The sequence below is a fragment of the Cetorhinus maximus genome, chromosome 29 (genome assembly GCF_964194155.1).
Source record: "Cetorhinus maximus chromosome 29, sCetMax3.hap1.1, whole genome shotgun sequence".
Lineage (NCBI taxonomy): Eukaryota > Metazoa > Chordata > Chondrichthyes > Lamniformes > Cetorhinidae > Cetorhinus > Cetorhinus maximus.
Window position 1 is genome coordinate 15,429,406 of NC_135907.1, and position 12,993 is coordinate 15,442,398.

Genomic DNA, 12,993 nt, shown 5'->3' on the forward strand with positions numbered 1-12,993 from the left:
CTCAACCATTCCCGTCATCAGCTAAAGCCATTGAATGGATGGTTAACCTAGACGTCGAACTATAACTGCTTCCCCAGCCATAAGACTACTATTACAGCCTGGGTTTCCACACAAGCAGCAGTCACTTCGATCATGAACTGGAGGACCCACACCCACGAAGCAGTGCCCAAAAGTGAATCAGCACCTTGAGGTGAGAATCCAAAAGCAGAGCAGAATAGAAGTCAATGTTTAACATCAACTTCAACGGCCTGGGGCCCAAGGTCAGATATTCCCTCCCTAAATCTTTCCTACTCACTCTCCTCCTTTGATGCACCCTTAAAACCTCCCTCTTTGACCCAAGCTTTAGGTCACCTGTCTTATTATCTACGTGGTTTGGTGTCAAATTTCATTTGATGAATGTTCCTATGTAGTGTAATATAAGGGTCTGGCATATACAGGATTAATGGTGGACTGAGTACAGTACTGCCCACACAGTGATGTTAAACAGCCCAGACCTAGGGTCAACGTGGTGTTCAGTAGAGACGTGTAAAGACCTAGACATGGAGATAACTTCTTGCCCGTACCCTTTACTGTGCATCGTTACAAGTCGTTAACAAAGGCTTGCTGTGAACATACAGAAGACGACAAGAAGATTTCTTGAAGACACATTCTATAACCAACACCATGGAGCACTTTAGGACCCTTCACAAGGTTAAAGCAGCTGTAGAAGTACAGATTGTTGTAACCGAGGAACTGTTTAAAAAAAAAAGGGGTGAGCAGCTGGAGTACAAAACAGAGGAACAAAAATAAAAGCCAAAGGAGGTCATGTTTTCAAAGTGCAGATTTTATTTTCTTAGAAAAGAACTGACAAAGTTTATAGCAAATTTTTTTTATCACTTCTGGCTATTTTGAGCCCACAAACTGTTACATAAGTTGCAAGGCACAAAAAGGGAGAGTGGTTTTTGTACTTTAATATATTTGTAGATTGTATAAAAACTGCAATCAGGCAGGATAGCTACTGGACTTTCAGGAGAAAAAAAAGAGAGATTGTACATGAAGCAAGTAAAGCTAATATTCCAGAGGGCTACAAATCTAGAATGACAATCAGAGGACAACACTACTGAAACCTGCAGTGGGGAACGAGCAAACTGTGCACCATGAGGGGAGCCAAGGCATTAGCTGTACTGATAGAAAAAGGTCAACTTTAACAGTGGATGCGGTCAGGGCGGGGAAATTCCTACCATTTCAACTCCTGGATCCCATTTAAATAACCCAACATGGTCTCCAGGCAGCCAAAATCCGGTTGGGAATCCCGAAAAGCCCCCGGGGAACCCCAGGAGAATAAATCCCTGGTGTGTGTGTGTGTGAAAATTGGCATCGGTTGGTCTTTGGAATCTGGTGGTGCTATTGGGAAGGGGAAGGAAGGCCAGAGCAGGGAAGACCGGAGGATGTCTGCCATGTCCATGGCCTCTCTTGCGCAGGTGGGGTCAAGGTCCCCGTGTGGGCCTTCTGAAGCGGAAGTTAAAATGCCGGCGCCTATGGCATTAAAATTGAGCCAAGGCGTTTTCCACGTCAAGTAAGCCACTGCCAGCTCTTCCATGCCCAAATTAAGGCAGGTAAAGCCAGTGATGGAACTATGGCACGACACAAACTATCCCATGACTAGATTTTAAACTGCCTGAATTTTACACACACACACACACAAACTTCCTGCTTCCTCCCCCAAAACCGTGCCCCGGTTTATACCTGAAGAGAATTGGGCAGAAGGCATCCATTTCCACCACATGGTCCCCGTGCAGCAAGCAAAGGCTCAACCCAATTCTAATGCCCCGTTAAGGCCAAAACATTTGCCCCAAGTTTGTGCATCACCAAGATCTGCACCCACAGGGGCACTAGATCGTATATAGCAGCAGTGCAAAGCCTGCCTGCTCGCCCAGTACGTCCATGCCAACCCGAACAGCGGCCCCCCCCTCCATCAAAGCCCCCCCACTGTGAAACAAACAGGAGCAGCCCTGTACTGGAGCAGAGCCCATTCGACGCACACAGCACTGATGAGCAGCCAGCAGCAAGCGTCTGCACTCACGGATAAAACACAGATTTTACTTGCAGGGAAAGGAGTTACAAGGCAGGGGATTTTTATTTTTGGTTCCATATCTGCAATAGTTTGTGGAAGAAAACAAACTTAATTGAGGGTAATTCTGACTGAATACTCTGCGGATTTAAAATCCTTAAAACACTATTTAAATACTTAAGACTGGTGTATCAAAGCTCTATATTTAACTATGCTATAGCCAACTTGGGAGTGTTTGATGCCGACATTAGGTTTAATTGGAGAAGGGCTTTTTCCCTCGCGGGCGTTCTTCTTAAAGTTGCCTGTTAATATAGGACTGGAGACGTGCTCTAAAGGCAGAATTTTAAACGCTTTGCAACTCAAAAGAGTAATCCAGCTTTCATGAACAACAGTGCCAGCATTTTCCCAGCTCCCGCTAGTAGATGTTCTGGGAGACGGAGTTACTGACTCAGTTAAATTGTAGGAGGGCCCAGAAAAAAAAAAGCTTGCCCCCCCCCCTCGCCAACCACCGCCCCCCCCCCTCCCAAAAACATTGTAACATCAAATTGAAGCAACTGAATATCAACCAGCAGGGGAACTGGTACCTTCAACATGTTGTAGAGGGACAGGATTAAATCGAACACGAGCAAAATAAAAAAAAAGCTTTTTTTGGACTTAAAGCACAATTTACAAAGAAAAAAAAACAGCAAAAATATTTCTTTTTTATAAAAGTAATAAACCGTAATGTTACATCCCCAAAAATATCTTACAAAGATTGCATCAGAAATCCAGTAGACTGGGCTCCAACTCAATCCTTTTGGCACATTCCTTTGGCTTGATCTGGTAAAATGGGCCACTGTGCGGCTGAAACAGTAAGAGAAATGGAAAATAAGTTCGAACAAGGTGCTGTGTTCACAGAGGACAGCCATCTCAACTTGGAATCATCCCTCAAGCCCCATCATTCTCCACCCCCCCCACCGCCCCACCACAGCTCAGTCACTGCTTACGGTTGCTGCCAAGTCATTGCAACCAGAAGGTCCCTCTTAACCCTGCACTCGGGGGTTATCACGTGGAAGTTCTTTTAAGGAAGCTCAAAGGCATCACCAACTGTGTCGGCCGTGGCTCAGGGGGTAGCACTCTCACCTTTCAAGCACCCAAAGCAAAATCGAGGACGAGAATTTAAAAATCAAAACTTTTTCTTGACCAGGAGCAAGTGTAGGTCAGCAAGCACAGGGGTGATAGGAGAATGGGACTTGCTGCACGTTATGAGATAGGAAGCTTACAATGATTGCAAGCAGAAAGAAAAAAGACTTGCATTTATATATCACTTCACACAACCCTTTTGAAGTGTAACCACCTTTGCAATTTAGGAAAGGCAGCAGCCAATAAGCACACAGCACAACACCGCAGTGCAGAGCTGAGCGAGTGCTGCACTGTCAGGGGTGCAACACTACAGTGCAGAGCTGAGCGAGTGCTGCACTATCAGGGGTGCAACCTTTTGGGTGAGACGTTAAACCGAGGCCCCATCTTCCCTCTTGGGTGGATGTAAAAGACACCATGGCGCTACTTTGAAGAGCAGCAGGGGAGTTATCGCCCGGTGTCCTGGCCAATACTTATTCTCTCGACTGACATCACAAAAACAGATTACCTAGCCATTGCCACATTGATGTTTGTGGGATCCTGCTGTGCACAAACTGGCTGTCGCGTTTCCTACGTTACAACAATGGCTACACTTTTAAAAAGTACTTCATTGGCTGTAAAATGCTTCCAGAGATCTGGTGGTCATGAAAAGCGCTATATAAATGCAAGACTTTCTTTTCTTTCAATATATAATCAATGTAAGTTGCCCACTGCAGCTAGCCCCATGCTCCTATCAATGCCCATCCCCCCTCCCCCGCCGACCCACGCTCACTGCCCTACAGTAGCTCTCCAAGTAACATCCTGATTTCAAAATTCTCATCCTACTTTTCAAATCCTTCCAAGGCCTCGCCCCTCCCCATCTCTGTAATCTCCTCCAGCCCCACAACCCTCCAAGCTAATCTGAGCTCCTCCAGTTCTGGCCTCTTCTACGTGCCAAGTTATAATTCCCTTGCCATTGGCGGCCGGGCCTTCAGTCGCCTAGGCCCCAAGCTCTGGAATTCCCTCCCTACCGCTCTCTGCCAGGCACTTCTCAAAGCCTACAACTTTGACCAAGCTTTTGGTCATCTGACGTAAAATATCTCCTTATGCGGCTCGATGTCATTCTTTGTTTTATAACGCTCCTGTGAAGGGGCCTTGGGACGTTTAATTACAACAAAAACGGACTGTATAAATGCGAGTTGACGCTGTTGTAGTTGCTGTCACAACGGTCAGTTTGGCCCGTCCGTCGTCACCCTTTAAGCTGGGACACGCTGCACTGTGCTCCTTCCAAATCTGGTGGACCGCAGCATCCCACAGGTTTCCAATACTTGTGAAGGGTGGCCCAGAAAGGGGGGTGCGGGGGACTCATTTTTTGACGTCTTTTGGACAGGCAACAAACACGTAGCAATCTGCTGGAAGGGGAGGACGCGGGGGGGGGGGGTGGAAATAAGATAAAAGATTCCAGAGAGCGGTTTTTAATCTTCGGCCTCAGGTTTTCGGAACACTGCCGCCCGTTTTGGGGCCAACAGAGGGGGTAAGGTCAGGCCCCTGGTGTCCAGGTATCGTCAATACATGCCTGCCGAGTGGAAAACATTGCTGACGGCACCATCTGGTGTCAGCAGGAGATATTTTGCAATATTTCACAGAGCACGTGGGAAATTGTGGAAGAGAAAAAAAATTGGTGTTCGATTTAACACATCCTCAGGGCATCTAAAAAAGAGCAGTGCTGCGGTAGCTCTTTGAGGCTTTGGGCTCCACATTACAGGTGAGGCAACAGAGAGGGTACAACCTGAGATTTGGCCACGTAAGACTTAAGGGCCAACCCGTTTGCTTTTCGAAGTCTTTTGCAATCCCATTTTTAACCCGGTGTTTCCTTTTCATCCAATTTTTACTAACTCTTGTAGATGAAATGGCTTTAAATGCGATACTCGTACTTGGAAATTAGGGTGTTCGGGGGTGAAAGGGTTAATCTGGGGCTGGGGAAAACAATATTGCCCATATGGTGTAGTCACATGTCTAGGAGTAATCTGATTGGAGAAGCTCATGGCTTGGACTGAAGCAGCCCACTGTCTTGCGTATCTGTACATAGTTACGTTCTACAATGAATGGTTGCTGTTCAGACCCCAGACCTCTGAACCTCTTCCTTAGGCGATCACCGCAACATACAACACAGCTGAAGGCAAAGGACCCCAAAATCTCCAAAAATAGAAAAAGAGAAATATCTGCAGCCTGACCCGAACCAAAAACGCACCAGGTACAAAAGACTTGGATGAAGGCCGTTGGAAATCACCAGAAAAGCTCCATAACAGGCATGGAGGCAGAGAAGGAAAATCAACTGAACAACTCGAGAATGGCTCCACCATAGCACGCAGAGGTCCACTGAAAATCCCCATCAAAAAGCAGGATCAAAAGAACTTGGTAACGATCGAGGCAGGGTGAGCAAACTTTGAAAAAGGCTTTAAAAAAAAAAGCTTCTAAACAAGGCGCAGTAACCAGGTAACACTGGGAGTTGGTTCATTTTCAAGGGTGCGGCTTGAAACGTGCCACAGAGTCGGCGCCATAAGACACGGTAACCGCATGGTGGAAAAAAAGGGAATGAAAAAATTAGCTACTAAATTCGATCCACCAGCGATAGCAAAGTCACTAACTGGCCTTAGTAATCGTTTTAAAAGATATTTTCCTGAGGTTCAGAGAAGATTTGAAACAGCTCAGCAACCGCGGCGGGGATCCGAAAATCTCCGGTCAGCACGGGAAATCTCGATTGGTGCAACGCCATTGAAAAAATTTAAGGCAAGCCTCTCCTGAGCTGAGAACAGCGATAGATTCTAAACTTACTCTGCCAGAACGATTTCGGGCAGATGGTAGGGTCAGACCAGACACAGAATTGGGCACTATGGAGGACAACACCATAAGTCGTTTCACCTGGCCAACAAAGACGTGGATGCTGGTGAGGCAAGTGTGAAGATAGACAGATGTGGACTTGGTGATAGAATATGGATTTCAAAGTTCAGGGTCGATCAGGACAGAGTTGGACACTACATGGTTCAACTTGGTACCCCATTAAAAATGAGTTTGAGAGTTGGGTTGAAACAGCTGAAGGGTCTGCTTAGTGATTTATTTTTGGTTTGAAACACAGGTTTCATTAAGATTAAAGGCCATTACTGCAGCTCTCGAATTGTGTCTTCCAACGATGTTCAGTTGGCTCCAGGAAAGTCAAACACCCTCTCTCCATTTTTGTAGAAATGGAATGTTGGCATGCAACTTACTTGATACTGTTCAAGATCCAGTGCATTGTCCACATCTACCTCACAGAAAATTACACTTGGTGGGGGGGTGTTCTCTGCCAATTCATGGAATCGCGGCTTGATAGTTTGACAAGGTCCACACCATGTTGCTGAGAAGTCAATAACCACTAGTTTGCATCCCGCCTCCTTCAGTAGCATTTCAAAAATCTTTCCCACCTCTTGATGGAGCCAGATGGATAACGTGCAGGGGATCAGAAAGCCAATGGGATGGGCCAGGATGGAGAACAAGGGGGAAGACTGCATCGGTAAGGGTGGCACAACCTCATGGAGGTTGGCAGGGCCAAGGGCAATGGAAAGCTGGACAGGATGACTGGGTTGGAGCTCAAGAGGGCAGCAAGAACACTGGAGGAGGAGGAGGGTGTAGAGCAACAAAAAATTGGGGATGATGATTTGTGAGGGCTGAGGCATGAGAGAAGTAGGAAGCACACGGGGCTTGGCGACAGATAGGATGGGTTTCGAAGCTCAGTGCAGAGCTACGTGTTAAATTTGGGGCCATTTGGCTCAGCTGGAAGGAGCCGGCACAATTGGGAGTCACCTGGAGCCGAGAACGGGTAGAAAGATCTATTACACACACTCGCCACTCTTAGGAGGGATTGCACAGCAGACAAGGTGATTCTTGGAGCTTAGAAGGAAAAATTCAGCAGAGAAGTTACATACATACTTAGCTTGTATTCCCTTAATTATTCCAACAGCAGCATCCTCTCCCAAGCTACCTTGTCCAGCATCAAGGTGTTAATAACTAAAAACCAGTTCCTCTGGGCAGGAAATGTCGCTCGTATGCCTGATGCCAAACTCCTGGAGCAACTGCTCTACTCGGAACTTGGTTGCAGCAGCAGACTCCCAGGAGCACAGTGGAAACACCTTAGGGATGTCCTCAAAAGCGCCCTCGCAGCGGTCAAACATCCCCCACCTGACCGATGGGAGTCCCCGGCTTGTGACCGGTCGAAATGGAACAGGTTCATTTGGGAATCTGTCGAGACACCTTTTGTCAGGAACGTGCAAAGACTAAGTTGAGGCATCGGAGGGAGCGCATAAACCTCCCAACAATCCGCCTATCCAACCTCCCAAGCTGCCAACCACCTGCCTCGCATGTGGCAGAGGCTGCAGATTGCGCATTGGACTTATCAGCCATCTCAGAACCCTTCGAACCGGAATGCAAGCAAGGCGCCTCGATTCCGAGGGACTGTGCAAGACGACGATTACTCCCTTGAATGTAGGAGATTAAGGGGTGATCGGATCAAGGTGTTTGAAATATTTAAGAACTTGGTATGGTAGATACAATGACCCTACTTCCTCTGGTGGTGGTGGTGGTGGTATGGGGTGGGAGTATCAAGAGATATAGAGCAAAAAGCAGGATAAATGGAGCCAAGGTACCAAACAGCCATAGTGTAACTGAATGGTGGAGTATTCTCCAGGGGCTGAATGGTCTACACCCATTGGTACCTGATGAAAAGACAAATACCTTTACAGTAGCAGACACCTCTTCTTTTTCCTTTCTTCAGGAGCTGGGCACAGCACCGCACGGATGGCCTCGTCAAACACCGTCTTCAGACCTCGCTGCGTGAGTGCTGAGCACTCAAGGTACCTCATGGAACCTTTTTCAAACACAAACAAGGAGAAATATCAGCAGGCGCCTTGACAATTAAAGATTTCAGATTTAATTAAGATTTGATGGAGATATTCAAAGTCCTGAGGGGTCTGGACAGAGTAGATGGGGAAAAACTGTTCCCACTGGTGGAAGGATCGAGAACAAGGGGGCACAGATTTAAGGTAATTGGTAGAAGCAGCAACGGGGGCATCATGAGAAGAAACTTTTTCAGGCAGCGAGTGGTTAGGATCTGGAATGCGCCGCCTGAGTGTGTGGTGGAGGCAGGTTCAATCAGGGCATTCAAGAGGGAATTGGATTATTATCTGAAAAGGAAGAAGGTGCAGATTAGGGGGAGAAGGCGGGGAAACGGCACTAGGTGCATGGCTCATTCAGACCGGTGCAGACATGATGGGCCAAATGGCCTCCTTCTGTGCTGTAACCATTGTGTGATTCTGTAAAGCAGCCGTTACATTTTCTCAGGTCTCGTGTTTTTCCCCTTCACGTGGCTGAATGCCAGTGGCCCAGTGCCCACTGCCTTACAACAGGAATGTGCCGTTACCCAGCCAGTGCCTAGAACTCTACTGGATCGCGGGGCTCCAACAACCACCGCCAACACAACCAACAACTTGTGCCTGCACAGCATCCTCGATGTAGGCAAATATCCCAAGAGGGAGAGTATCAAACAATATTCGATACTCAAACCACACAAGATTATATTAGAATAAAAGCAAAATAAAAAAACCGCAGATGCTGGAAATTTGAAACGAAAACAGAAAATGCTGGAAAAACTCAGCATGTCCGGCAGCGCCCGTGGAGAGAAAAACAAACAGTTAACGTTTCAAATCCAATGTGACTCTTCAGAACAGTTCTGAAGAAGAGTAAGACGGAATCGAAACATCAACTCTGTTTCTTTCTCCACAGATGCTGCCAGACCCGCTGAGTTTTTCCAGCATTTTCTGTTTTTAATTTCAGATTACTTTAGGACCAGTACCAAAGTTTGGTCAAAGAGGTAGGATATGAGGGGCTTCTTTTCAAGGTGGAAGAGAGGGGGACGGGATGCGGGTAGGGAATTCCGGAGCTTGGGGCCCAGGCAGGTGAAGACATGGCCGCCAGAAGTGCAGCCAAGAAAACTGGGGAATACATAAGCCAGAATTTGGGGGAAATGCAGAAGTAAGAAGATACGGAGATAGAAATGCGAGGGATTTGGAAACCAGGGTGAGAATTTTCTTGCTTTAACCCACAGTAGAGAAAACCTTCCGTAAATCCCTCAAACTAAGCACTCTGAACTACTTGCAAAGAGCTCACAGGTTTATTGTATATTGATGATACACATTGGACAGACACCATTCAATATCAAGCCTTGTCGGTCTCAAGCAGAACAGTTGGGCATTTCAGTGCAAAATGGTGTTAGTCTAGTCCATGCTCACTAAAGTAGAAGTTTACAAGGTTAGGGCATCAATCAAGGTTGTCAACCATTTGGCTTTGGGACAGTCAGTCAGTCAGTATGGTCAGACAGTCACTGCCCTAGATTGAGTTTTATCAAAAGTCTACTTCTTCCGTCCCTTAACTCCATGCCCTGTAAGGTGGAGTCACTGCAGTGTTCAATTGTTCTATGTTTGATTATACAAGTCTGATCTAGGCTCACTACGCTTGATTCATTAAGCCTGGGTGTGGATTCAGGGAAAAGTAAACATACTATAGAAAGAACTGGAAGTCAGAGCTAGAAGCATGGAGTAGACATTTTGAAGCACTGTGCATAAATCCTGTTAAACACACTTAAGTGTCATCCCAGCCTAGATCTAAGATTTAAAATATACAACAGTCACCGAAGGCCTTTGATGACTATTCTTCAGCAGTAAACATCAGAACTCGATCATAACCTCAACTATGGTGCAAAAGTTGACATTAGTTGCAGTCAATGGTAACAACAGAATCAGGCCGTGTTGTCAATGTTCAACTCCAGCCACCAGGTGGCGATGTAACCCTGGCTGCACCAGAGGACAGGAAGCAAGCCTGGGGCCTACCCTGGCCCTTGGTTCATGCAATATTGAGGCAGAAAGTGTCAAGATTCATCAGGAATGAGCAAAAAAATTTTTTTTTTTTTTTTTAAAAGGATTGAACGAGAAAGGACCATTTTCAAAAGAAAATGAAAATAATGGGAATAATACCTATTCATTTGTGGGATGAGAGCATTATTGGCAAGGACAAAAATAGTTTAAGCATAATGGAAGCATTCAATCTGTAACTTATGATGAAAGCTGGTGAGACAGACACTCGTGTTTGAAATGGCCTTGTTCATGGATGGCCTCATGCCCGAGATACTGGAGGAGAGCCAGTACCTGTGGCAATTGCACCCAGCATGAGTCAGCGGCAGCAGAAGCAGCAGCAGCTGAATGGAGGGAGAAAGAAAACAAGCAACAGGCTCTTAGATTAGTTGAGGAGGCTCAAAGAACAGCACCGAAGGAGGCCATTTGGCCACTCGTGTCTGCACTGGCTCTCAGAATGAGCAATTCACCGAGTGCCATTTCCCTCACCTTCTCCCAGTAACTCTGCACATACTTCCTTTTCAGATCGCTCTCTCTCTCTCTCTCTTCAGGTGCAATATGCCCTAAGAGGACATTGGTGACCATAGGCTTCCATGGGTTAATCATGGTTTTCCTCGGCAAGGTATTACAGTAGCTTGCCATCGTCTTCTGTAGGTTCTGCCTGACCAGGAGATTCTCCCACTCTTGCAGTCTGCCATAGGCATATTGGAATCAACTTGTTTGGCCAGGTTACAAATGCACCTTCCACAGCCATCCATGGGACTCGAACAGAGTTTCTAGCTATCACTATGCCCCAAGACACCACCAACCCCCCCAACTTTTCAGATAATAATCCCATTCCTTCTTAAATGCCACAAATCGAACCTGCCTGCACCACACACTCATCCCAGATCCTAACCACTCGCTGCGTGAAAACGTTTCTCCTCATGTCTCCACTGCTTCTTTTGCTAATCACTTTAAAATCTGTGCCCTCTCGTTCTCCATCCTCTCACAAACGGGAACAGTTTCTCCCCATCTACTCTGTCCAGACCCCTCGTGATTTTGAACACCTCATTCAAATCTCCTCTCAATCTTCTCATTTCCAAGGGAAACGGTCCTAACTTCTCCAACCTATCTACATAACCGAAGTTGCTCACCCCTGGAACCATTCTCGTGAATCTTTTCTGCACTTTCCCTAATGCCTTCACATCTTCCCTAAAAGTGTTGCGCCCAGAACTAGACACAATACTCCAGATGAGGCTGGACCAGTGTTCTAAACTAGTTTAAAATAACCTCCTTTGGAGGGGAAATAAGTAATACTGTGTACTGGATGGGCTGGGTGGCCTGTTTCTGCACCAGAGCCATCACTAAGCTGGTGAAGAGTGAAGGAAGCAGCGTGTGGTTAAATCCAAAAAGTGTTAAGCCGGAAGTAGGGTTAGATACCAACCTGTTCCAAATGTACGTGGGATTACAATACAACCTAAGCATGTTAACTTCCTGTACTGAAATGAGGACGTAAAAGTATAAAACTCCTTCATTAACCAGTTGGCCCCCACCACCAGCAGTCCACCCATCAAAATAAATATTCACTGGTGATTTCTCTTACAGCTATTGGCTCTTGCTGGGATAAGGTTCGACCAGCACGAACCTCCAGTACTTTGCCCAAGTGGTCTTCCTCCATGTGCCAGCCTAGATTTTGAAGGCTCTGAAGAGTTGCCTTGTTGGGGTGGTGGGGGCAGGGGTGGACTGGATGATGCAAGATTACAGTCAAGTTTAATTCCGCCCTTGGGCAAGATCTACACACATGTACAACCCAATAGCGTCGCTAGATAATGGCCAGGGCCCCTCAGTACAAGGACCAATTGTACCACCCCAACTGTTGCCAGCAGATCGGAGATCAAGCCCCAGAAGTTCCTGTGAGCCAATCGCACATTGGACAGTGATTGAGCTCAATGATTGGATGGCTGTAATGCCACAGAACAAAAAAGGAAGCTGGTTATTACAAGAGATTGAGTAAACTAGGCCGATATTTCCTGGAACTTAAGAATGAGCCGTGATCTAATTGAAATTAAGAAACTCGAAAGGGTAAATGCTGAGAAAACATTTCCCTTTCCTGGGGAACCAGGAACAAGGCCACAGCCTCAGAATAAGCACTCAGCCATTTAGGACTGAGGAGGAGGAGGAAACATTTCTTCACTGTGGGCCCTTGGCGTTCTCTAACCCAGAGGGTTGTGGAGTTTTACTTGGAGCTGGTGTACTCGGTCACTGCCTTTGTCCCTCCCGACACGGCGTGCTTGGCCAGTTCCCCGGGCAGCAGCAGGCGCACGGTGGTCTGGATCTCCTGGGAGCTGTGGATTCTCACTCGTTGACTATATTTAAAATGCAGGTTAATAGATTTTCAGGTACTAAGAGGATTAAGGGACATGGGATAATGTGAGAAGGTCAAGGTAAATGATCAGCCACAATCTTGTTGAATGGCACAGATCAGGCTCAAATGGCCTACTCCAGCTCCAAATTCTAGTGCATTTATGACAATGGCTCTCAGCTGCCCATATCTTCAATTGCAACAAGTCCCATTCCCACCATCCACCCCTGTGCTCACTGACTTACATTAGCAACATCTTGATTTTCCCTCAAGTCATCCTTACATGACCTTGCCCCTCCCTATCTCTATTCTCCTCCTGTCCCACAACCCTCAGATATCTGCACTCTTCTAATTCCGGCCTCTTGTGCATTCCCAATTATAATCGCTCCACCATGGGTGGCCTTGCCTTCAATGGCCTAGTCCCCAAGCTCTGGAATTGCCTCCCTTCACCTCTGTACCTCACTTTCCTCCTTGAAGGCACCCTTTAAAACCTCTCTCTTTGACCAAGCTTTTAGTCATCTGACTTAATATCTCCTTAGGCAGCTCAGTGTCGTACGTGGCTT

The 12,993-nt window shown here is 46.7% G+C and overlaps 1 protein-coding gene across 1 annotated transcript in view; it reads right to left on the bottom strand.

The window, feature by feature from the left end:
• Window positions 1-802: 802 nt before the first annotated feature.
• The window catches only part of LOC144669277 (ras-related C3 botulinum toxin substrate 1-like), a 65,006-nt gene continuing 52,815 nt past the window's right edge, over window positions 803-12,993 (bottom strand). The window contains exons 6-7 of the mRNA XM_078531609.1: window positions 7,916-8,048; window positions 803-2,893 (exon numbers count right to left, since the gene is read on the bottom strand). Coding sequence (XP_078387735.1) covers window positions 7,918-8,048 — 131 coding nt within the window. The 3' untranslated portion in view covers window positions 803-2,893; window positions 7,916-7,917. The remainder of the gene's footprint in view (window positions 2,894-7,915; window positions 8,049-12,993) is intronic.